At 46.3% G+C, this 23,252-nt stretch overlaps 1 protein-coding gene across 2 annotated transcripts in view; it reads right to left on the minus strand.

Moving 5' to 3' along the window:
• Window positions 1–23,252, minus strand: part of PLXNA4 (plexin A4) — a 449,834-nt gene that overhangs the window by 105,653 nt on the left and 320,929 nt on the right. For both annotated transcript variants that reach the window (XM_023207833.1, XM_023207834.1), the window contains one exon: window positions 7,213–7,313. In XM_023207833.1, coding sequence (XP_023063601.1) covers window positions 7,213–7,313 — 101 coding nt within the window. The remainder of the gene's footprint in view (window positions 1–7,212; window positions 7,314–23,252) is intronic.

Here is a 23,252-nt window from a genome sequence, read left to right on the forward strand (position 1 = left end):
AAACCTTAGATGAGAGGTAAAAAGGACCTGGAAATGTTCATCTTTTCCAGATGATCCCAAACCAAACCAAATTACATGTAGCAGTTGCCAAAAGAGAAAGTGAAATCGGCTTGTCTTTCTCTTTTCTTCATCAGTGGCTAGCTCTATTAGGGCCTATTAATTTTCTACTAAGGTTGAGGAGAGGTTAGTAAAGAACAGGTGTGGAGCAGAGCAGGAGTGGAGGGAGGGAGAGGGAGGGAAAAGGAGGAGAAGGGAAAAAGGAGACAGCAAAGGCATCACCACAGGCAAATCCATTCTCTTTCTAATCTAGTCAGTAAAAAGGAGAACACTGCCTATTACCTGAGACACATTCCAACGACGACTCCAGTTGATTCTTGTTAGCTTTACACTATACTTTATCCAACAGCCTGGTGTCTTCATGTCCATTAATGTCACCAAGTCCAGTAGGCTTGGTGCAGGGAAGCACTTTACTCTATGCAGGCTGGGCTGCTCCATCCTATGTGGCCCAGTGCAGCGTGACTGAATGCAGTGTGTGAATGCTGGAAGATGGGTGTGGTGTGTATGTCTGGAGTGAAGCCTCACAGGTAGGCCAGCTCCTCAGGTTGTCCACAGGGATCCAAGTCATTAGACTGGGAGGGACATTGAGAGCTTGAGCAGACCACAGGGCTTTTTTAATTCATATGGGAAGATGGCATTTTTAACTTATCATTCTCTGGTCATGAAACATGTGGTGTGTGTGTGTGTGTGTATGTGTGTGTGTGTGTGTGTGTGTGTATTGGGGGCTGGGGGCGGCAGGGGGCATGTTTAAAAAAGAAAAGGCCCATTTCCTTAAGTCATACTATGTCTCTCTGCTAAGCCGTGGAGAGGAAAATTCCAATGTACTAGTATCTAGTCTGGGATTCATTCCTTTGGATCAGAGGCTGATAGTTTTTTGGCAGAGTCAAGGAAAACCTCCTTGTACAGACTGCAAGGAGTTTGCTGGGTGGAAGTGGACACAAACCATTCCTCATGACTGTGTAGGCCCTGTGCAAGCAGCCCTAGGAGAGATCATTGACCTAGAAGATTAGTGTTAAGTAGCCTTTGAATATAGGTTTAAAAAATGAGACAGCAAGGCTGTGAGATATGCCTGGGTGAAGCAAAGCAGGGCTTGCATTTTGCAATCAGCTTGTGTGTCATTAAGTGGACATTGGCATGGCTGGTTGAAGCCTTCCAAGGGGAGGAAGACTTCCCAACAGCAGGCTGGCTCCAGCACCAGCCACAGCCCTCCAGTCCTGGGAGGGAGAGGAATGGAAGGGGAGGGGGGGCCAGGAGGAGGCACTGGGGTCCAACTCCAGCCTCTGCTCCCACAGTCATGGCCATTTAGGCCACTTCAGGCATGAGGGCCTGCTGCATTGTAGGCTCAGCGAGGGGTTTCATGCAGGCCCTCTCCCTTAATTTTCATAGCATGGCTAGGAAATTAGAGCTGAAGAAACTAAACCCAGACTGGGTCTGTTCATAGACAGGTCCTTAGTTGTAACTAAGTTGTAACTCTTCTTTTCTGCTCTGAAAAGCAGTGCCTTTCTTGTCTTTCCACTCTCGCCATCTTGGAAGAAACCATATAGAAAAGAATAGGAATGACTCCTGAAAAGTAACCCCTGCCAGCCTATCCAGAGGAGGGCATTCTTCCAACAGAAGAAATATGGGAAGAGGCAGGGTCATGAGGGGGTGAGAGGCAGACTTTAGAAAAGCTGATCTTATCCTTCCCCTGTGATGTCTTGGGTTACATGAGCCTCCCAGGAGTGACGCTGATGACTTTTCTTAAGAAAGGTAACGTCTGGGCCAATCGATGCGGCTGGGTCTGCTGGGCAGGATCTCATTACCTGCCGAGACTGAGACAGGCTTCTTTGATTGGGCATGAAGCCATGGGAGGGGAAGATGGAGGAGGGGGTTGGGGACCTGCCAAGCATGGTCACTGGAGAAAATGTTTCTGGCCCAGGACAGGAGATAGCTGTGATAGGGCGAAGGCTTTCCTTTACCTTCACCCAAGTCAGAATGGGTCAGCTCAGGAACAAGGAATAAAGGCTCAAAACTCAGGGCCACCTCAATACTCAGCATTATTGAAGCTGTCATTGCCATCAGAGATGGGCAAGCCTGTGGGCCGGGGTCAGGGGCTGCAAAAGAGAGCGACTGAGTGACCCTGTGTACTACCAGGTTGGCAGGTGAGTGCTTCATGACAATTGAGAGTAACAGGAGAGAGGATTTAAATTACATGAGCCTTTCTTAAGCATATTTTGTGCAACCCACCTGTGACCTTGCTGCTACAAACAGCCCATTCAGCCACATGAGCCACCTGTTTACAGAGGCCCTGCCCTTGCACAGCTCAGTCACATGTGCTCACTCTCAACTCCTCTCTCTGTCTTTTCCCTCTTCCTCTCTTGCTGGCTGTCTGTCTCTGTCTCTTATACACCCATCTGCTGCCCTTCTCTTCCTGATGCTACCACCACCTCACTCACTCCAACCACGGGGAAAGTTGGCAAAAATGACTGAGAAAATGAATTTCTCTTGACACCTCGAGGAACCCTTTTCCTGCTGTTCTGGTCTTCCTGAGTGAAGATTAGGCTTGCTGAGGCCACTTAGCAAGTGACTGAGTCACTTGGCATGGGGTCTTGCCCATGGTGGGGGCTGAACAAATGCATTGATTCCAGTAAACTCCCACCCTGAATCCAAGGCCTGGTTCCACAAAAGCTTTAGGGCAGAGATGACCTAACAGAGTTGCCTTCATATCACTGAGCCTGGCACACTGCTGGGCACGGAGGGAGAAAGGCAGGTCTGAGAGATCTACGGACAAATCTGTGAGTGTGGACACAGCACTCCCTGGAAACAATTAAACCTCCCACTCTTTCCACTTGACTCCCTAGAAAATTGATGCCTTTCAGAGCAAGCATCCATAGGCTCTCTCTGGCTGCCCTCAGTCTCCTGCACTGAACTGCCAGCCACCAGCCTTCTCCTTTCTCTCCTGCTGAGTCCACTTCCTCATGTGTCTCTCCAAGCCATGGATGTCCAGTTTACTCTCACGAAAAGTGAAAGGGAGGGCAGATAAGGAGGAGCAATATCTGGCTTTGACCTGAACCTGAAGAACTAGGGAAGAAAGGCCCACTGGGAAGAAGAAGGAGAGAGCTCTCTGGATAAAGAAAGTGTTCTATATCTTGATAGACATGTGGATTACAGGGGTGTTGTTTGCCTTTGTCAAAGCTTTCAAGCTGTACACTTAAGATCTGTGCATCTGATTCCATCTAAATCAAAAATTGTACCTTTACTAAAAACATCTTAGAAATCCAGGGACCTACTCTACTTATCCACGACCGGATTTTAGAAGCTGGATTTCAGGACCTCAGAAATCCATACCTGAGGGATTTCAGACTTTCCCATAAGGAACTCAAGGACTCATGCCTGAGACTGCCACTCAGAGATGGGGAGGGTGCCTGCTCTCGTAGCAAGGACGTATTCGAGTTTAAGAGGGTCTTTTTAACTTTTAGAGGCACTCTTCGCAAGGGAGCGGGGGAAGACAAGATTCTTCTCCCACCTTCTTACAGTTGAAAAGGATGTGGCCCTATGTGGGCCAGGTGGCTCTTCTTGGTCATAACTCCAACAGGGAGGGAGGATGGATTTACTGAGTGTCTCAGCGGGCAGGCAGCCTTGGCCTGTGGAGGCTCTTGAGCTTTGTCCTCCTGGAAGAGTTGGGCTTTACCAGATACATTGGTACAACTCTTATACCTGTGTCTGCCTTCATCAAGTCATGGACATAACCAGGAGGCTCAAGGTTACAAATGACAGCACCTTGCCCTGGTAGAGCATCTTGGAATTCTGTAACATCCTATATCAATCACCTCCTTTTATCCTCGTGCCATCACTGAGAAGGTACTGTTCTCCCTCTTTGAAACAAGAATGCCAAATTTCTGACATACAGAGTTATCGTGGAATCTTCTTGCAAATTCAACTAACTGCTAATGTTTATTTGTGACAAAAATCAGTACCTGTGGACGTGCACAGGGCACTGAAAAATTTGAGTGATCTGGCACACATGCTGCCAGCTGAGGTGGGACGAGGCAGTCTCAGCTTCTTGTTTTAGCTCTCGCTCTATAAACAAGTGTCCTCTTCAAGCCCTATTTAGTGCCACATTTTTTCTAATTTTGCAGGTGATTTTGCTGTTTAAAACAGTACCCGAATGTAGTGCTGAAGGGCTGTCTAGTGATCTTGAGTGCAAGAAGGCCATGGTGTACCTTATGGAGAAAATAGCTGTGTTGGATAAGCCTTGTTCAGGTATGTTTTACAGCGCTGTTGGCAGTGAGGTCAACCTTAATGAATCAATGATATATATTAAATAAGATGTCTTTAAACAAAAACACACACAAAACAAGGTTATAGATGGATTTGTTGATGAAAATGTGACCAGAGGCTCCCAGGAACCTAACCCTGTATTTTTCCTAGGAGCAATGGCTTGGTATTCACTAACTGTGTGTTCCAGCGACTTTATGGAACATATCTACCATGTGCAATGAGAACTGACTGCACTTGCTTAAAGCCCCACAACAAGTTTCCAAGGCATGTGAACTTGAGTCCACCGATTTCCACTCCAGTAATCTTCCCAGTGTCCCCCAGTGCTTCAACTCGCTGGCTCCACTGTGGCTTCCTGAGCAAGGAGGTGCCAGCAGCAGCAGCAGACAATGATGACCACAAAGAGAGCAACACTTGCACAGCCCCTACCTTCTGAGAGCCTGTGCTTAACAAGGGCTGGTGCTACATGGAAACATGAATAAGACATGCAAGTGTTGGAATAAAACATGGCACCAGACTAAAGGGGTGAGGAGGATCTAGCAGGAACACCCACCATTTAGACAAAGGCTGGGAACCCCCCAGAAAGAGAAGCATGCAGTTAAAGTAGAGACATCTGGAAAGTCACCAGGGATCAGCAGAGTCACAAGAGGCGGCCATCACGAGCTCGCAGTCCTTCCCCAGCCTTGTCAACATTCCTGCCCCACCCTACACTACATTTCCCAGTGCTCCACAGCCCACTAGGCACTGGTCCTCATACCATCTCATTTGATTCACCAGTGACTCAGTGAGGCGGGGGAGAGATAGGCGTCACCACGTCCAGTTCACAGAGGAGGAGCTGGGATGGGGAGTCTGGACTTGGGGACAGGTGCTCAAAATTCATGTCCATGGCTGTTTTTATGCCATGCTGAGAATGGAGCAGCTGGTTTCCCCATGCAGGCTGAGGGCCCCTTTCACAAACCACCCAGACTTCACCTTGGCCTCCATCCATCCCTGTTTTCTTCTACTTGACGGGAGGCAGGTATGATGTTACAGAAGGTGAAACTGAGGCCATACAGGAAGTACTGTATTCTGCCTCCTCCTCTCATGTCTGCTTACCTAGCAGCCCTGGGGATGGGAAGTAGGGGTTCTCACAGCCCCTCTGGTGCCTTCTCTAAGCTTTGGAGCCCCTCTGTTCACAGGGCTCCGTGCTCTGTGGGGCTGGGACAGCATTGTGGGCAGAGACCAAAGCTGACATGGAAACTGCTACTGGGCATGGAGTGTCAGGGAGGGACCAGATTTTCTGATTGCCTTTGAATTATACCAGGTAAGAAAGCCCCATGCCAGGACTGCAGAGCTGTCCTCATCCAAGCAGAAAACAGGGCAGTCAAGGCTCCCAAGTAAGGCAATGAGTTTAGAGCATAGTCTCTTCCTGAGAGGCCTCACTGGGTGACACAAAGAAAACTGTCCCCTGTCTGCCTTGCAAGGTATCATTCAGGAAACTCTTCTGGTCTGATCTGAGCCAATCTGCATTCTGAATGCAACCTCTGCCATCCTCTTCTATGCTGGCCACTCCTAGGATCCCCTGCTCTGTTACCATGCAACCTTTCTATACACTTGAGTGCATAGTTTCTGATCTGTCTGTGAGTTATGTATATTTCAGACAAGATCGGGCACACTCAGGGTGGCATGGCTGTAGACTGAGTTATGTATACTTCAGTGTAGCTCAGTGGTTCTTGACTTTTTTCCACTATAACTTACCTGAGGGATGTCAGACCTTCCCCTAAGGAACTCAAGGACTCATTATGCCTGAGACTGCCACCCAGAGATGTATTCGAGTTTAAGAGGGTGTTTCTAACTTTTAGAGGCACTCTTTGCAAAGGGGAGGGGAGAAGACAAGATCCTACCCCTATCTTCTTATACTTGAAAATTATTGGTAAATGTTATTGGTCACATGTAGTTCAGGTTCTTAGTAGGAAGAATAAAGTTTTTCTTCTTAATTTATAATGTTTGGATCCAGCTTACAAAGTGGCACATTTCAGGTGTTGGCCAGAAACAACAATAGCTGGACTGGAACCAAATTTCGTCAGAGTGAGGTCCAACCATTGTTGGCATCTCCGGGTATTAATGGCAAGGGTCTTCAGATCCCCAAAGAAAAGCCTTCAGCTTTCTGGTTGTTTGAGCCCTATTCCTGCCCCTTGGTTTATTTACCGTTTACCTCCACTATAATGCCATTGCCTTCTTCCCTCTTCTACAGAATAAAATGGAGTCACACAAAAGGAGGCATGTTGGCAAGTGGCCAGCACTCAGGCCAGGCTTTACTGACCCAGTGACTCTAGCCCAAGTGCACTCACAGCCAGCTGATGGGTGTTTGACAGCAGTGGGAGGGTCCTCAGGTGCTACACACTTTAACTGTGGATCCAAACCAGAAAATCCTATAGAGATGTTGAAGGAGATGTTAAGGAGATGTGGAATCACTAAAGGGACAGTATATATCTTGTTCACGATTTCATGGCCAGTATGAAGCTGGAGAAAAAAATATCCAATGCCTTCTTCCTGGTGTTCAGTCCTGGAAAGTCAGTCTCCAGCCCAGTAAGCCACAGTCAGGAAAGTCCAGGAATCCTGCTTCTTCCCGCCCTCCAGTGTATGATTACCCAGCGTGACAACTATATCCTGACCCATCATCATTCCCATGCCACCATTGCCATATATTTCTTAAGGGAATTTGGCAAATTTAAAGAGAAGTCAGAAAGAACAAAGGAAGGGAAATAAAATTTGGAAAGGATGCTAGGAAGGAAGAGCAAGGAAGATGAGGAGAAAAGACAGATCAAAGGGAAAGGCAGTGATGACAGAGAAGAAGTGGAGGGAGGGAATTACCAGGAGGAAGTAGGAGGCAGGAGGCCGTCTCCCCATGGTACTCACGTGTTGTGTAGCACACACCAGCCACAGTGGGGGTCGCCCGAGCCAAGGCACTCGCCGCAGCTCCGATACTGACCACAGGACTCCACAGGGACTCTGGTGAGCTAGGATATCAGGGTAGGGAGAAAATGGTCAAGATTTTGCAGAATACCCAGTAGTGTACCAGAAGAGATGCTGCTCTAAATATCAAGTGGATCACCTGAAATGTTGCAGGAGCATGAAGGTGCTTGGAGCCCAGTGTGGGAAAGGACCTTGAGTGATTATGTTTGAGGAGGTGGCCACACATGCATCCAGGGAGACAAGCAGCCATATTATTTTCTTAGCAGTCTCCATGAATACAGACTCCATACAGTCCATACTAAGTTGTTAGAAAAGATATTTACAGCGTTCGTTTCAAGTTTTCTACCTCTGAAACCCCCAAATATCTCTACAAATGGCCAATTCATCATGTATTTGTTTCCTATCAATTTAATAAGTGCAAATGGTCATTCTCACTCCCTCATCATTTCTCTTTTTCTATAGTGTTTCCCCTTCTTTCCAGTCCTCCTTCACGTTTCATCATTTTTGCTGCTCCAGAGAGCATTTAGCCTGAGACCAAGACCCTTCTCTTTCTCTTCCTCCTTGCCATTTACCAAGATATCATAAGCTCACTCTGTAGCTGTTACTTACCCGCTCTTTCTTTCTCATAATGTTGGCCAACTGGCTCTAAAAGCTTTCACTATGGTGCTTTCAAAGAGCATCTGCTGCTATTTCTCCTCCTACCCACACTCTTTTCATGACTAGAGGCTTCCTCTCCAACCCAAAACTTTATATTAGCTTTCACCAGCCGCCTGCTAATGTAAAATGTTCCACATGACATTTCTGCTTAGCCCAAATGCTTCCATTTCCTGCATGCTCTTAAATATCTTTTGAATTTCTTTGTTCTCCAATGTAGCTTTGCCTTGATGTCTCTTTACATGACTTGCCAGCACCTGCTACATAGTAGGTACTCAATAATGACACATTGGATCAAACAGAGTTTTTATTTTCTTTTTATAGCCTTGGTCTTTATTCTCTGTTTTGCCAGTTTCTTCTTTACAAAAAGTTTTTTTTTTTTTTTTTTTAATTTTACATCATCCTTTTCCATTTGGGATACCTTTTCATCTCAATGGAGAATCCTATCTGATGTTTCAGCTTGAGCTAAAAGAATTTGATGTGGCCGTCCTTTTTAATTTCTCACCACCAGACAACAGGCACAGAAAACTATAAACTGCACTACCTGGCTGAACCCTCTCTGTTACATGAGCAAATGCAGAGGCAGTGTTTCCCCTGCTGTTTTATGGGGCATGTGCCTCTGTAAAACGATGTCCGCTTGGCAGGGGCTACTTGTAACTCACGCACAGGCAAACTGGCACCAGAGCTGCTCAATTAGTCTCCAACTCTCTTTTGGAATTAATTAATAATTAATTCCAAATCCCACATGATCTCTTTTCCCTCAACTTTCTTATTCCCTTTATGCATCTTTTTGTTCTCCAAAGTACACACTGAGAGTTCTTAATGACCACACTGCGTTTTCACTTCTTTCAAGCAACCTTTTAGCCTCCCTCTCCCATTCTGACAGCAGTGACCTTGACCTTGGTGGCCCTTCCTCCACCTTCTCAGATGTCTTTTTTGCACATTTGGAATTTTATCTTTTCTTTTATTATTGCTCATGTAATCTGCATGGGCTGTGCCTGGAGTCTGCCTACATATGACCTTCCTATCCTACTAATTAACCTTAACAATTAGTTCCTTATGAATTACCCACACTGGCTCCACACCAGCCAAGAATTTGCCCTCTTCCTGTTGTGTCTTTAATTTCTCTTCTCACTCCTTAAGTGAGCATAGACATGCTAGTTATGTAAGCATATAAATAGTGACGCCTAACCCAAAGTACCTGGACTCCTAGGAATTCATGAGTGGTAATGAGGTCCACAAGCTATTTTCAATATTTCCCAAAGCCTAATGGAAATTGAATTGTTGCTGTTTTATGTTTTTTATCCATATTCAGTGATGTACGTCTCATATTAAAAATAGGAAATATGTTATTACTTAATAAATGCAGTTTGTTTAGTAGACAGAATCTTTCAAAACATAATGCACAGAGGGAAAAAATAATAAAAGGGGCCATAAATGGTGAAATTTGGGAACCATAAGTACACAATAATGTTTTCATATGTTCCAGCTGCTTGTCTAGCACTCCATATTTTGCATGGGCTTAAACAGAAAATCATGCCTTGCTCAATCAAAAACATTTTCTTGCTTTAAACTTAATTACCACCCTCCCCAGTTTCTCCTATTGACAAGTTCTATAATACACCTTGGATGGAATGTGGCTGCAGGTTCCGGAATGTTCCACATCAAGTCAAGAGCCAGCTCCTTGGTGAATGTGAAATTCTCAAAAATCTTTGCATTCAGATTCTTAAAATATTTTGAAACTGGTGTTTAATAATGTCCATACCCTGGAATTGTCAAGTCCCTCCTCTTGATTTTAAACATGAGTCATTTTTTGTTGGGTTTGAAAGAATGCAAGAGCCCTCAGAGCTAGGTTCAAATTCCGGCTTAACTGGAGATAAAAATCCCCCCTCCCCGGCCCCCACACCAATTCAGTTTCCCAAAGCACAGACCATGCAATGGTTTTGTAAATGGTCTGGCACTTTATACGTGATGGCTATGATGGATCGCTGCTATCCTTTTTATTAATATCCCAATCCTCCTTGTACTGTCACTTACCTCTCCCCTACATCCCAGAAAACTCCTCTGACAGTCTTCTGAGGCCTCAGGAACTCTGTCAGGAGTTCAACAGACCTGGGAGAACTTTTCTTTTTTAATACCTTGATAGAGTCATTTCCTCCTTGAACTATGATATTTGCCCCTAAACCATTCATTGTTCCACACTTCGGATGAAACCCGGAGTTATCTCATTTTCAGGACTTGTTCATTATCTTTACTAGCTTCTGAAACAACTATCTGCTTTTCTTAGCTTTTCATGTAGGTGGGTCCATGTGAGACAGGGACACAAGTCCTGCACGGGTATTATGAGCCTTGGGTTCCAGCCACAGTTCTGCCCCCCAGTTTCTTGGGTAAACTTGGACAAATCTCTCTCTGGGCTTCTTGATGATCTGAGAAATGAGGAACTGGGCAGGTTAGTTCCGAATTCCCTTTCAGTCCTAACATCCTAAGCTCCTTGTTAATGCTCCGACAAAGTCTCTTGGGTCAACTTCATCTCACTTGTATGGTTTTCCTGGACATGTATAACAATGGCACTGGGTCCACCTTCAAGAAAACATTCTCTTGGTGACAATCATCCAGGCATCTAGAGCTTTCTCATCTTGAGGGTAAACAACCCAACTGCCTTTAGTCTGTCCTTACAGAATAGTTATATTTATGATGTAATCATTTTTTATGACTCTCTCCTGAACTTGATCTAGGTTTTCTCCACTCTTTTTAAAGTGTGGACATTCAAATTGGGGAGTCAACAGGATTCTGACAGTCCAAGTAGAAAGGTTACCATCATTTGAAAGCTAGGTGCCACCTCCTTCACCTTGCCAGGACCTTCCCAAGGAAGGACAGAACCAGGGAAATCTCCCAGGCTCCACCATCAGGCAATAGTCTCTAGCATGGCCAAGGCCTCCCAGGCTGGCTGCACACCTCTCCATCTCTATCACTGCTTTGCCTCACTCTCTACCCCATGGTTAATTCTGCAAAGCATCAGAAGTTTTTCTAATACTTTCAATCACTTTTGAAAACTGGATTTAGTCCAACCATTTAGCTCAGTATAAATGTATTCCCTCATGTCCCCAGTTACCATCCACACCTTGCTAGTACGTTGCACAGGTGGCCAGATGGCCTCTGAGCCACCTTGCCTCTATGATTCTTTCTCCCCAAATACCTAGACTTGCCACTCATAGCCTTATACCATGCAAAGCTGCCTCTCCCAACCCCCATCTCCAACTCCTCTCCTGACCCTGGAACACAAACCACTCCAGATGCAGAGCCACACGATTAATTAAAACCACCCCACGCTGATTAAAGTCTTAAGCTGCAGTGCCAGGCATGCTAATTAACTGAGTGAGGGAATTCAGACCACAGGAAGAGGTGAAAAAAGAAAGTAATGGGGTGGGGGAGGGACTTCTGTTTGGAGAACAAATCAGATGGTGACATGACCTAAGCTACCGTAATGATAGATTGTATCAGAGACCACAGAATATTGAGGTCTGTCCCCTGGTCACAAGACTCTAGCAAACGTGTTGATGGGTGTGGCTGCAGCTTCACCTTTGCTGCTTCTAGAGATGGGAGCCCCATCACCACTGGGGACCTCCACGTGTGCATAAGTTGTGCTTGGGGAGAAGGATTGGGTGCAGGGTTAGGGTAGGGTCTGCATAACATTGTCTTGGGACATTGTCTGGCTTTGTGCAAAAACCTATTAGGCAGTTTAGCAGTTCCTCAAAAGTTAAACAGAATTACTATATGATCCAGCAATTTTGCTTCTGGGTACACAAGCAAAACAAATGAAAGCAGGATCTCAAAGACACATTTGCACACTCAGGTTCATAGTGGAATTACTCACAATAGCCAAAAGATGGAAGCAACCCAAATGGCCATTAACAGATTAATGAAGCAACAACATGTGGTATATCCATATAGTGGAGGGGAATATATGATTCAGGCTTAAAAAGGAAGGAAATTCTGACACATGCTACAACATGGATGAACCTCGAGGACATGATGCTAAGTGAAATAAGCCAGACATAAAAGGACAAATACTGCCTGATTCTGCTTATGTGAGGTGCCTAGAGTAGTCAGATTCATAGAGACAGAAAGCAGGATTGTGGTTGCCAGGGACTGGGGAAGGGAGGAATAAGGAGTTTACTCTTTAATGGGCAAAGACTTTCTGTTTGGGCAGATGCAAAAGTTCAGAAGATGGAGGGTGGTGACGCTTGCACCACAATGTGAGTGTACTTACAAATGCACACTTAGAAATAATTAACACTGTGAATTTTTGTTATGTGTATTTTACCACAATAAAAAAATTGAAATAACCCTTTTGAGTGGACTTCACAAATTACTTCATCTTCAGCATGGCAGCATGGATATGAAAACACCTGTTCTCTGCTTAGCTCCTTGGGTCAAAGGGGCACAGCTTTTGCTCGTAGACTAATACAATCATGTTTATGAAACATTCTGAGATCTTTCAGTCAAAAGATAGGCATTGCTACTCTTTTCAATGTAATCTCAAATAGACAAAGGGTTTTGGATAAATGTCTCCTATCGTGTATCATTACATAACTGGCTCTGTCATTCTCAAGGTCTGGATACCTGTTTCCTGACTTAGAAAAATAATGCCATAGCCTTGTTCTTCCTGGAAATTTTCCTTACCTCCCACCCATTCCAAAAGGCCTAAGCGAGGAGTTCCCAATTCAAATAACTCACACGAGGTCAAACGACCCCTGATTTTAGAAAATTATCCTGCTGTTGCTCAACCTCTGCTTTGGTATTTTTCATTCACAGTTATGGCCAGAAATCACCTGTGTGCCCTTCCCCATTTACACTTCCTTTCCCCCTAGATCACCTTTCTGGGAATCTGGGTGGTTTTATCCTTTTGCCACCAAGGTAAGCTTCCTTAAATAATATAATGTAGTTTGGTTTGGTTTTAAATAATTGTAAATAGAATGATCATTTGCTGTTGTACATGCAATCATCATCATCATCATCATCCTCATCATCTTCCTAACCTGTTCAGTTCCAAAGGCCACAAATTTACAAAACAATGGCCTAGCATAGGAAGGCAATGAATGACTGAGAAGAGAGCAAAGGGTCCCACATCAGATTTTAAGTCATGGCCTTGGTCTTCGTAAGTTTCTCCATCTGATGAGCTGAGCCCATTGCTTGGGGACCTGGGAGCCTGGGGGTCCTCCATGGCAGCTGGAGGAATTCTTACAGCTTCTGAGTCCTGGCCCCCACTGCCCAACTCCCGCCTGGTTTCCCTGATATTTCAAAAGATGCTTTCCTCTGGCAATAGGGTCCCACTCTGCCTGTTGCTCACATTCTGAAGGTGCCTGCTGTTCTGCTGATTACATTCAGAAATGTTCCATAGATATAGCATGCAGTCTCTGTGTGTATCTCTAATTTGTTTAAGCATTTGACATTCTGGTCAAAATGTGAGTTATTACTCCATTTCTACTCTTATAATTGGATGCTAATGCAACGATGGCTACAGTGAGCCTGATGGTTGGAGTTAATTTAAATGTCCAAAAGGTTTCTTAAGTACCCAATTTCCTTCAAAATTGTCAAAGAAAGAAAGAAAAAAAGAGGCAAGATGACCCATTAAGAAACTCCAAGAGGCTGCTGGGGGAACTGTCAAGCTGTGCAGATGCCGCACTTGGTGCTGTACATCATGCTGTCCTTCCTTGCCACTGTCCCCGAGCAGAGGAAGTAGAGTTGAGAAAACTTAGTCCTTTTATGGCAAATTCTTAGCTCAGTAATACACATGGGTCTCGGTGGCTTGGTCTTAGGGAGCTCCTCAAAGCCTCTCCACCGGCCTTTATTTCCTTTGGTCACCACTGGCTGCCTTTCCAAGCTTTATTTCTGCTGGCCAGGGACCACACAAAGGTTTTGTGGAGTCTCCCTGTGATGGCTCCAAGGCCCTCACCGCCAGGGCTGCAATTTGTGGCTGAGCAGTGGCTCAAGAAGCTGTGCTTATTTCAAGTCACTTCACATGCCTGGAACCCTGTCACTCCTGTTCTCTTTGCTCAAAGGTGGCAAGTGTTTCTGAACCTAGCTAACTGATAAGAAAGGCAGATGCCAGGAGGCTGGTCCCAGGCTGTAGCAGATTGTATTATGAGTCCCAATTCCTCACCCCCTAAAGAGACTTTTATGTCTCCACCCTATGGCCTCATGGTGAATAGAGAAGTGGCATGCATTTCCCCACTTCTTGGCTTTTGGGCATGACCTCAGGATTTGATTGGCCAATGGAATGGTAGGAAACTTGAGACAAATTAATGCTTCAGATGTGCTTATGTGCTCATCTTTTCCTTCTGTGCTTCTGTCATTGCCATGAGACGAGCTTCCCAAAATAGCTGTTTCCTCCTCAGCCTGGGCCCCAAAGGAACCCACATGGAGAGAGAACTGAGCCCAACCTATAGCCAGGAGACAACCCTGGCTGATGCAGCAGCTTGAAGCAGAACTGCCCAGCTCAGTTGAGCTTAGGGAGCTGACATGCAATTGCTTTGTAGAGCCATGAGTGTGAGGATTCATGTCTATTGTATACAACTGAGTTTTGGGTTGGTTTGTTACAAAGCTTTATTATGGCAATAGCTAGCTGATACACAGGTGCTGGACAGAAAGTTACACCAGGATGTAAAAGTCCCATGAGAGGGAGAGAGGAGAGATCAGTCTAATGGAGGAGGGGGAAGGCTGCAGTGTGGTCGCTTCTTACCACCCTGTGCTTCAAATAGATCATGCAAACATTAAGGGCATATGTACCTGGTATGAGTTCAGAAATTATTGAAAGCCGGGTCTGACATGATAAATGGCCCTTCTCAGTACCTCCCATGCTGGCTATGCTCTCTTAATTCTATGGTCATAGATCTCTTGATCTCAGGAAAGTCTAGCCCCTGAGCAAAGGGCTGAAGAAGACTCTGGAAAGACAATGTAGCCCTCCAGATGTGGTCAGCTGACCAGAAGTACAGATGTGCTTCAGACCCCCCGTAGTGGCCATCTGGCTGCCCCAGTGTCAGAAAAATGATTTTTTTCTACTTGGCAACAGTAAAAGCTCCTTGGGAATGGTTTGCCTTGAGCTTTGCAATTCCTCCTGCTGGTGCTTGGGCCATGGGGCTAATCCAGCTGGGGCCTCACCTGAGGGCAGACAGAGGCACAGGGTCAAGGGCAGCGGCCTTGGCTACCACCACTATCCCTACCTGACTCTAGGCAGGACCTCTGGGGTCAAGGCCGACGATATTTAGAATAGCAAAGGCAACTGCCACAGGGCATGAGGGTTGGAGAGCTGGGATTCCAAACTGTAATCTATTCTGTGTGTCTGGGTGACCTTGAACAAAACGTTCCCATTTTTCATGCCTCACTTGATTCATTTTCAGATTAGGGGGATCCAGTCCTGCTCTGCCTCAAAGAATTGGTCACAAAATGCTACCAATACAAATGATTTGGGAAGCTTCTTGAAAACGAAAAGTAGCAGATGTTGCGGAGGGCTGCAATTTGTTGCTATTAATAAGAATAAATGCCTAATAGGAAGCCAGTTTGCTCCGGGAACTCGGACAGCCAAGGAGCGAGTGCCGACGCCGGAATCATCAACATATGTTGGTCCTCATTAGCAAAGGCAGTAGCTGGGAAGCTGGGCAAGGAGCTCTCAGTGTGCTTTCTGCAGAGCCTCAAGAAATCACCCCATCCTCAGGCTTCCCAGTGTGGGCTGCGCTGCAATGGCATGTGATTGTTATTAGCCAGAGCCCTCGCCAAGTGGGAGAGCAATCCACTTCCCTGCTGCACAGATGGAAAAGCCATAGCCCAGAGGGGCTGAGCAGCTTGCCCAAGGTCACGCAGCAGGGTGGTGGCAAAGGTGGAAATTGAAATGAAGCTGGGGACTGGAGCCCACCCTCAGGCCTGCCAGACACCACTGGTTCCTGGAACACAGTACAGGGGATTGAGAAACCTCTGGTCCCTCTGCTGAACACAGGTCCTGTGTTGAAAACTTCACAGCATTGCAGGCTACTTACTATACTATCAGGAAGGTTTGGCTGAGTTCAGGGGCTGAGGAGTCCCCCACTATGGGCAGATCACCAAGTAGCAGCCCTAAAGAGAGAATGACAATTGGTCTCAGCACAGCCTCCTCCTCCAGGAGGTTTTCTTACTCCTTCAAATGTGGTTAGGGAGAAAAATAGAGTTTGAAATAGTTTTATCTCAGGGACAAGTGAGAAGCAGAGATCTGGGGGAAAAACAGACCTGGGTTTGGATCCTGGATCTGCCATGACTGTGTGACTTGGACAACTTATTTAACTTCATCAAGCCTCTGTTTCCTCATCTAAGCACCCTGATGGGTTGTTTCGAAGATTAATTGGGATGACACATATGAATGTGTTAGTGTTATGCTAATGGCAACTCTGTTGTTCCAGCATCTTCCTCCGATAAAATGCCCCTGTGATGGGTGGTGCAAAGTCATCTCTCTTCACTCCACTACACCTAGTACTCAGCTCATGCGCAGTAAATGAGAAAAGTAAATGAATGTTTGCATGCACACATCAATAAATAAGTGAATGAATGAATGTGGTTCCTGTTACACTTGTGCATACTCCAAGAATCCCCTGGAGATCATTGATTTGACAATCTTGGCTCTACTCTAAAACCTATCATTTCTAGATTATTGCCACAGATTAAACTCTTAGTGTAAAGGTTAAATCCCCTCCTTCTCTGAGCTCTCATGCTCACATTCACATACAGGCTCAGGAGGCCCGGCTTCCTGACTTCCAGGGCTGTGGGGTTGCAATGTGTGAGTTTCTCTAGCTAGGCAGATCCCATGCATTTCACAGAGGAGACTGCAGTCCCAGAGCAGCCCCGCCAACATGGAGGTGCAAAGGAATGGAGGATGACAGGAGTGTTCTGGCATTCACACAGTTAACAAGCCAAAGGGGACCTTGGAAACATTCTAGCTGCCAATCCTCTCATTTTTCAGTTGAAGCTCAGTTGCTGCAGGGATTTGTCCAAGGCTACATGGTTACCAACACTCTTCATTTGATATCCAGTCCCTAGATGCAGACTCCTGGCCAAGATGCTCATTCTTGACCCAGCCTTTAGGTCAGGGCTGAAGCAGGGGCAGAGCCTCACGGCCCCACATCCTGGAGGAAAATGCAAGCCTCCCTCCCCATCACCAAGCCCAGCAGGTGGAAAGGGGCTGTTGTCCTGGGGATCAAAGTGCTGCTCCTGTTCCAGCCCATCTTTCAGCGAATGACACAAAGACTATGGCCCCTTCTGAACTGGGACCGGGAACCTGCTGTTGTGTGTTTCCCAAGCACAGCCTGCTCAATGGGAGCCTTTGTTCCTGCAGCCAAAAAGAAGGCGGGGAGGGGCTGGCATGGTGACACCTAACTCCCGGCCCAGGCAGTGGAGCCAAGCTAGTCCCCAGGCATATGCTGAGGCTCCCTAGCTGGCTGGCACTGGCTCCTTGTGGGAAGTGGCAGGGCAGGCTGGGCGGGTACTCCTTTCTCCATCCAGCACCTGACCCTTCTCTCTGACTTCCTTCTAGTAAGGGCTCTGCTGACCAGCATCCCCAGCAATGCTCCAGCTATTCAAACCACAAAAAAACAGTGTGTGTAAATGATACATTCTGTGAATGAGTGCACAGCAGCCCAAGGGGGTGTGCCCAGATGTGCATGTCTCAGCACAGGAGTGGCATTTGTACACAACTATGGGCAGAAGTGTTCTGGACCACAGGAGCATGTTTGCAAATAAACACATCTTTCCCCGCAGGAAACCAAGGCTGGGTATGAGGCTTCTCTGGCTGGGAAACAAACATCTTTTTTCAAAAAGGTATTTGACTCTGGGAAAATCATGGTGCTCAAATGGTTGGAAACTGATATTCCTGAAGGAGAACCTTCTAGGTCCATCAACATGGGGCCCCACTCTCAGGAGACCAGGTGCTACTGGATTAAAAAGGAGGCAGAGATGACAGATGACCCAAGGAATCCTAAATCATCTTCCTTCCATCCTATCTCCTATCTCAAGGTACCCACCTACTCTCCTGAACTTACACGAGTTCCCATTTTGGGATCAGGGCCCAGCCTGCTGCTGGGGAAAGGTGAAGAGGGCCCTCTTGTGTCTGGGTCACCCTGGACACAGGTCATCTTTGCCTACACAGGCAAAATGTAGCTTCTTCATTAGGAGATATGGCTTTGAGGGCATCTTCCAGTAATTCTTCAAATATGAAAGGACAATTGTTAAAATGACAGCATTCTAAAAGGTGTTTTTTGTCTTGAGATGGAGTCTCACTCTGTCGCCCAGGCTGGAGTTCAGTGGCCTGATTGTGGCTCATTGCAACCTCCGCTTCCTGAGTTCAAGCGATTCTCTTGCCTCAGCCTCTTGAGTAGCTGGGACACGCCACCACACCCTGCCACAGGCACACGCCACCACACCCTGCTAATCTTTTGTATTTTTAGTAGAGACAGGGTTTCACCAGGAGGGTCTCAATCTCCTGACCTCGTGATCCACCTGCCTTGGCCTCCCAAAGTGCTGGGATTACAGGCATGAGCCCAGCCTCTAAAAGGGTTTTATGCCTTAGACACTGTCGGTGAGGGTTTAGATTAGTGCAACCATTTTTAGGAGTAATTTGGCAGTTATTACTAAAACCTAAAATGACCCAGCAAGTCTTCCTCTTGGAATCTTTCCTGCAGAAATACTAGCATCTAGACACCTGTGGTTGGCTGTGAATATTCACTGTGGCTTTGTATGTAGTAATGACTGTTTGGAAACAACATATCCATCCACAGGGGGCTGGCTAAAGAAATCATGGCACATCTACACTCTAAGATAACATTCTGTATGCATCAGATGGATGAATGTCTATGATTCATCTTTGAGTTAAAAAAACAAATTTTATAAAAAGGGTATATTAAGACTCAATGTTTGTTTTCAAAAGACAACTGTGCAGCTGTGTACACATATATATGCAAACCTTGTGCAAAGAATAACTTCTACAGAGATACCTAGCAGATATCTAGCAGATACCTACTATCTGCTAACAGTGGTTAACTTTGGGGAGTTTGAATTTTTCACAGACAGGGTATTATAGACTTGGGAAATTAAAATAATATTTTAAAGATGCTTTAACCTTTAGTCTTTTAAACTAAATTAACTGTGCAGCTCAAAATTTATTTTAGGGTGACAGCTTGAATTTTTCTTTTCTTTTTTTTTTGCGACAGAGTCTCACTGTGTCACCCAGGCTGGAGTGCAGAGGCACGATCTCGGCTCACTGCAACTTCTGCCTCCTAAGTTCAAGCAATTATCCCACCTCAGCCTCCTGAGTAGCTGAGACTACAGACACACACCACCATGCCCAGCTAATATCTTTTTTGTATTTCTTTTTTGTAGAGATAGGTGTTCGCCATATTGGCCAGGCTGGTCTTGAACTCCTGACCTCAAGGGATCTGACTGCCTTGGCCTCCCAAAGTGCTGGGATTACAGTCATGAACCACCACACCTGGCCCAACTTTTCTTTATACCCACAAGATTTCTAATATTCTGGAACTATGGAAAGGGCTCTTGGATGCTTGGTCTCTCCCTCTTGGTTCACCTTCTGACCAGCAGCACCCTGGAAGTGAGCCCTGGGCCATGGGGGTTTTCTCCTTATAAAATTAACTATCCCATATCAGGTGGGAAAGTCATTGTTTGGCAATGCACTTATTCAGTGATGTCACCTGTCCACCCAGAAGCTTCCGGCAGAAAACTCACACCAATTCCACCCAACATGGAGAAGACTCCATCTCTCCACAAAAGTTACTGGGTGAGTATCAGGGCACCTCTGCCTATAGCCCCAACATGTGCAGATGCTATCACGCACTATGTTTGCATCAGTTTAGTTTCCATGTGGAGGAGTCATGGTATGCTGGGACATCACTGGGCTGGGGGTCCTAGGACCTGGGCTGTAATCCTAGACCTGTTCCTCACTTGCTGCAAGCCCTTAGCAATTGTCTTCATCTGTCTAGCTTTCAGTGTTCAACATAAATTGATCTCGATCATCCTTTCTAGCTGGAAGATTCCATCATAGCTATCGTATGGCTAGAAAAATCTCCAGGAGTCTCACTCCAGGATCTCCCTCAATTTTATTCTCATCTTCGTTACTTCACCTATCTGTATGATAGGGACCCTCAGCTCTGCCCTTTCCCTAGCTCTTGTGATCTTGAAAAAGTACAGTGATATCAATCTGAAATATACTTTGAATTCTAAGAAAGGAAATTGTCACAACTTCTAATGATGAATTATGAAACCACTAGAGTTTACTGCAACCATTTCTGTTTATCATTCATATAAACAATTGTGAGGGTGAGTAAAGGGTTGTGTGCACATCGTCTCTGAGAGAATGGAGAAAGCACAGACTTCTGAAGTCCTAGATTCAACTCCTGGCTCAGCCACTTGTCAAAAGTGTGTCTTTGAGCCTCGGTTTCCTCCTATGCATAAAGGGAGTAGTAAATATACTCCCTATTAGGTGACGATTAAATTCTGTTGTCAGTGCTCAGCAATGTCCCTCCTTGCATTTCTCTGGGTGGGACAGGAAGGACAGCCGGGAGACCCAGCTGCGCTGTACCAGCCTTCATTCTTTCTAGGCTGCAGATGTAAGGCAGAGCTTCCCGCTTCCATCTGCCAGGAGCTGACCCCACTGGACTGTAGTAGCGGGCCAGTTACTTTTCATTAGGAAGTTCGTTTTCAAGGGGTGAGTGGTGGTGGTGGCAGGAGTAATGCATCCATTTCACATTTTGTGCATCTGGGGAGTCTGATCTATATCTGACTAAGACTCAGAATAGATTCCCCATTCTGAAATGAGAAATGGCTATTAGACCTATATTTAGACTAGGGGTTCAGCGAGCTCAGAAATAATTGCTGGCCTTGGGGTGGAGATGGGGTGGGAGGAGGCTAATTTGGGCCCATTCTCAGGGTAGATGGCCTAGGGGAAGGCCAGGAGTCTCAGCCACCCTCTTTCTGTCCATTCAGGCCTCTGTTACAGCAACAGACAACTCCCAATACCAAAATGCCATTGCCTATGACAGACAAGCTCAGTAGATGGAGAACCTGGGAGAAGGATCTAAAAGTGTAGCAGCCCACAGGGAGGGACAGCAGATAGGTGGAGGCTCTTAGTAACTGAGTGTTAGTCAGGAGTCTGTGGGTCACAGGGGACCTGGGACCTGCTGCTGCTGGGACCTGGGCTGTGCAGTCCAAGAGCTTATGCTCAGATCTTAACTCGGTCACTTAAGAGCTTCGTCAGGTGCACTCAATATTCTCAAGCCTCCAAAAGCTATGCAGATTAAATGATATAATACATGTAAAACACTCAACACAGTCCTAGACCATCCACACCCAACACCCAGCATCTGTCCTTATAGGCATGACCACCAGGGCCAACTCATCTTTTGGGTTTGCTTTTCCTGAGACAGACAACACTCCCCTTAATGCAAAGTTCCATTTTAAAATTCAACTTTAAAGGTTTCCAGATGTGTCCCTGTGATCGCTGAATACTTCAGCCCTCAGTTACCTTATAAGTAAATGCTGGAAAAGGAGTCAGAACTGAAGAGAACCTGTGATGGGACCTCACGGTCTTATTCTTAACCTGACCACTGACTCCACTGGGTGATGCCCTGTGGTTCCCAGGCCTAAAAAACCCCTCCCTATCAATAGAGCTTTGGCCACACAACCAGCCCCAGAACTTTCCAACCAGTCCCCTGTCTCTTTCTCTCCTCTTTTCAGCTATTCTGAGAGCTTTTGCTCTGCTCTTGAATTGTATAGGAAGGAAAAGAGGAAAACCCAGGCAAGTAAACTTTATTGCCCCAGCTCCTGGAAAAGTTAAGAAAAGACAAGGAACACTTCCAACTATCTGATGAAATGAAGCCAGGGTTATCTGTGCTCTTTATTCAATCAGGGTCTCCCCTGACCTCTGTGAACAGGCATAACCACAAGTGCGCTGTGGGTCTGGGATAGGAGATCATGCTGGCTCCTCGCCAAGCACAAGAGGCCGTGCTGCGTGCTGGCATGTTGGGACATGAGTTGGCACGGCACGTCTGGAAGGCCAGGGTCAGGCAGTAAGGCCCAGCATGGTGGTATTTGGCACAGAATCCAGCAACCCCTGCTGTGACAGGGACATGAGGATGCAGCCTCCAGACACAATTAAACATGGGGCATTTGCTGAGTTTGCAAACAAACCTGCAGGATACAGGGCTGAGGCAGTAGCAAGAAAATGGATGTGACAATTCAGGGCAGGTAGCATGCCATACGTGCAATTCATTTTCTAATGCTTTTCTCCTCCATTAAGCCTACTTTGGATATTGCTGGGAATATAGCTTAACTTGGACCAGAGTCTGGGGCACAGTGGGGACTGGTTTGGATTGTGTGCCTCCCCAGGCAAGCTCACCATGCCACTGCTTGCTGAGTTGTGGGACACCTCTCAGGGATGCTCACAGTTTAAGGTGAGAATCAAGGCACTTACAAGGTGCTAAGGAGGAGGGAAAGGCAGGAATTTGGAGTCTAGGTTAATTGACTGAACTTCACTGGGCATCAGAATCAATAGTAGAACCCTTAAAATGCTGATGCCTGGGCCAAGCTCTGAGCAGCAAAATCAAAATTCCCAGGAGCTGGGCATCTGTATTTTCTCAAAGCCCTGTACTGCTCCTCTCATTCTCCCACCCATGACCCTGTTAACGGGCTGGGTTTGGGACAACTGGCCGTGACCGTAGGGAGCAGAGGAGTTAGTGATTTGAGGATTATGCATTTTGCCGTGGAATCTGAGCAATACGGCAGGTGGAAGGCTATGGGGCACAGGGACAGGGTGGGGGCGAGCATAGTGATGACACTGGACAGCTGTACATGGCTTCCCCATTCATAAGCAATTTCACAGCCATTGCCTGTGACCACAATCTGGTGAGGTAGCCAGCTCAGGGATGACAGCCTCCAGTTTACAGATGAAGACACAGGTTGGGAGGGGTTAAGCAACTTGTTCAAGGTCACACAGCCAGTGAGTGGCAGTGCCAGGTCCCTAACACAAGGTGTCTGTGACCAACGGCTGCTCCTTGGTGCAGCCTCCTTTCTTCACTCCAGTCCCCTCGCTTGCAGAGGCCAGGTGACTGTAGCTCCCCCAGGATGAGCAGCAGCTGCCTAATTGATTGCAGAGGCAAGTTGCCCCAAACATCATGGACAATGATGAAGGCAGAGTTTGGCTTGGAGCATTTCCATTCAAATATATCTTAAAGTCACTCTTTGGCCAACATGTTTCCCTCACAAGGTCTGTCTCCTTCTACATGACACACATCTCCAAATAA

Source organism: Piliocolobus tephrosceles, chromosome 8 (assembly GCF_002776525.5).
Source record: "Piliocolobus tephrosceles isolate RC106 chromosome 8, ASM277652v3, whole genome shotgun sequence".
Lineage (NCBI taxonomy): Eukaryota > Metazoa > Chordata > Mammalia > Primates > Cercopithecidae > Piliocolobus > Piliocolobus tephrosceles.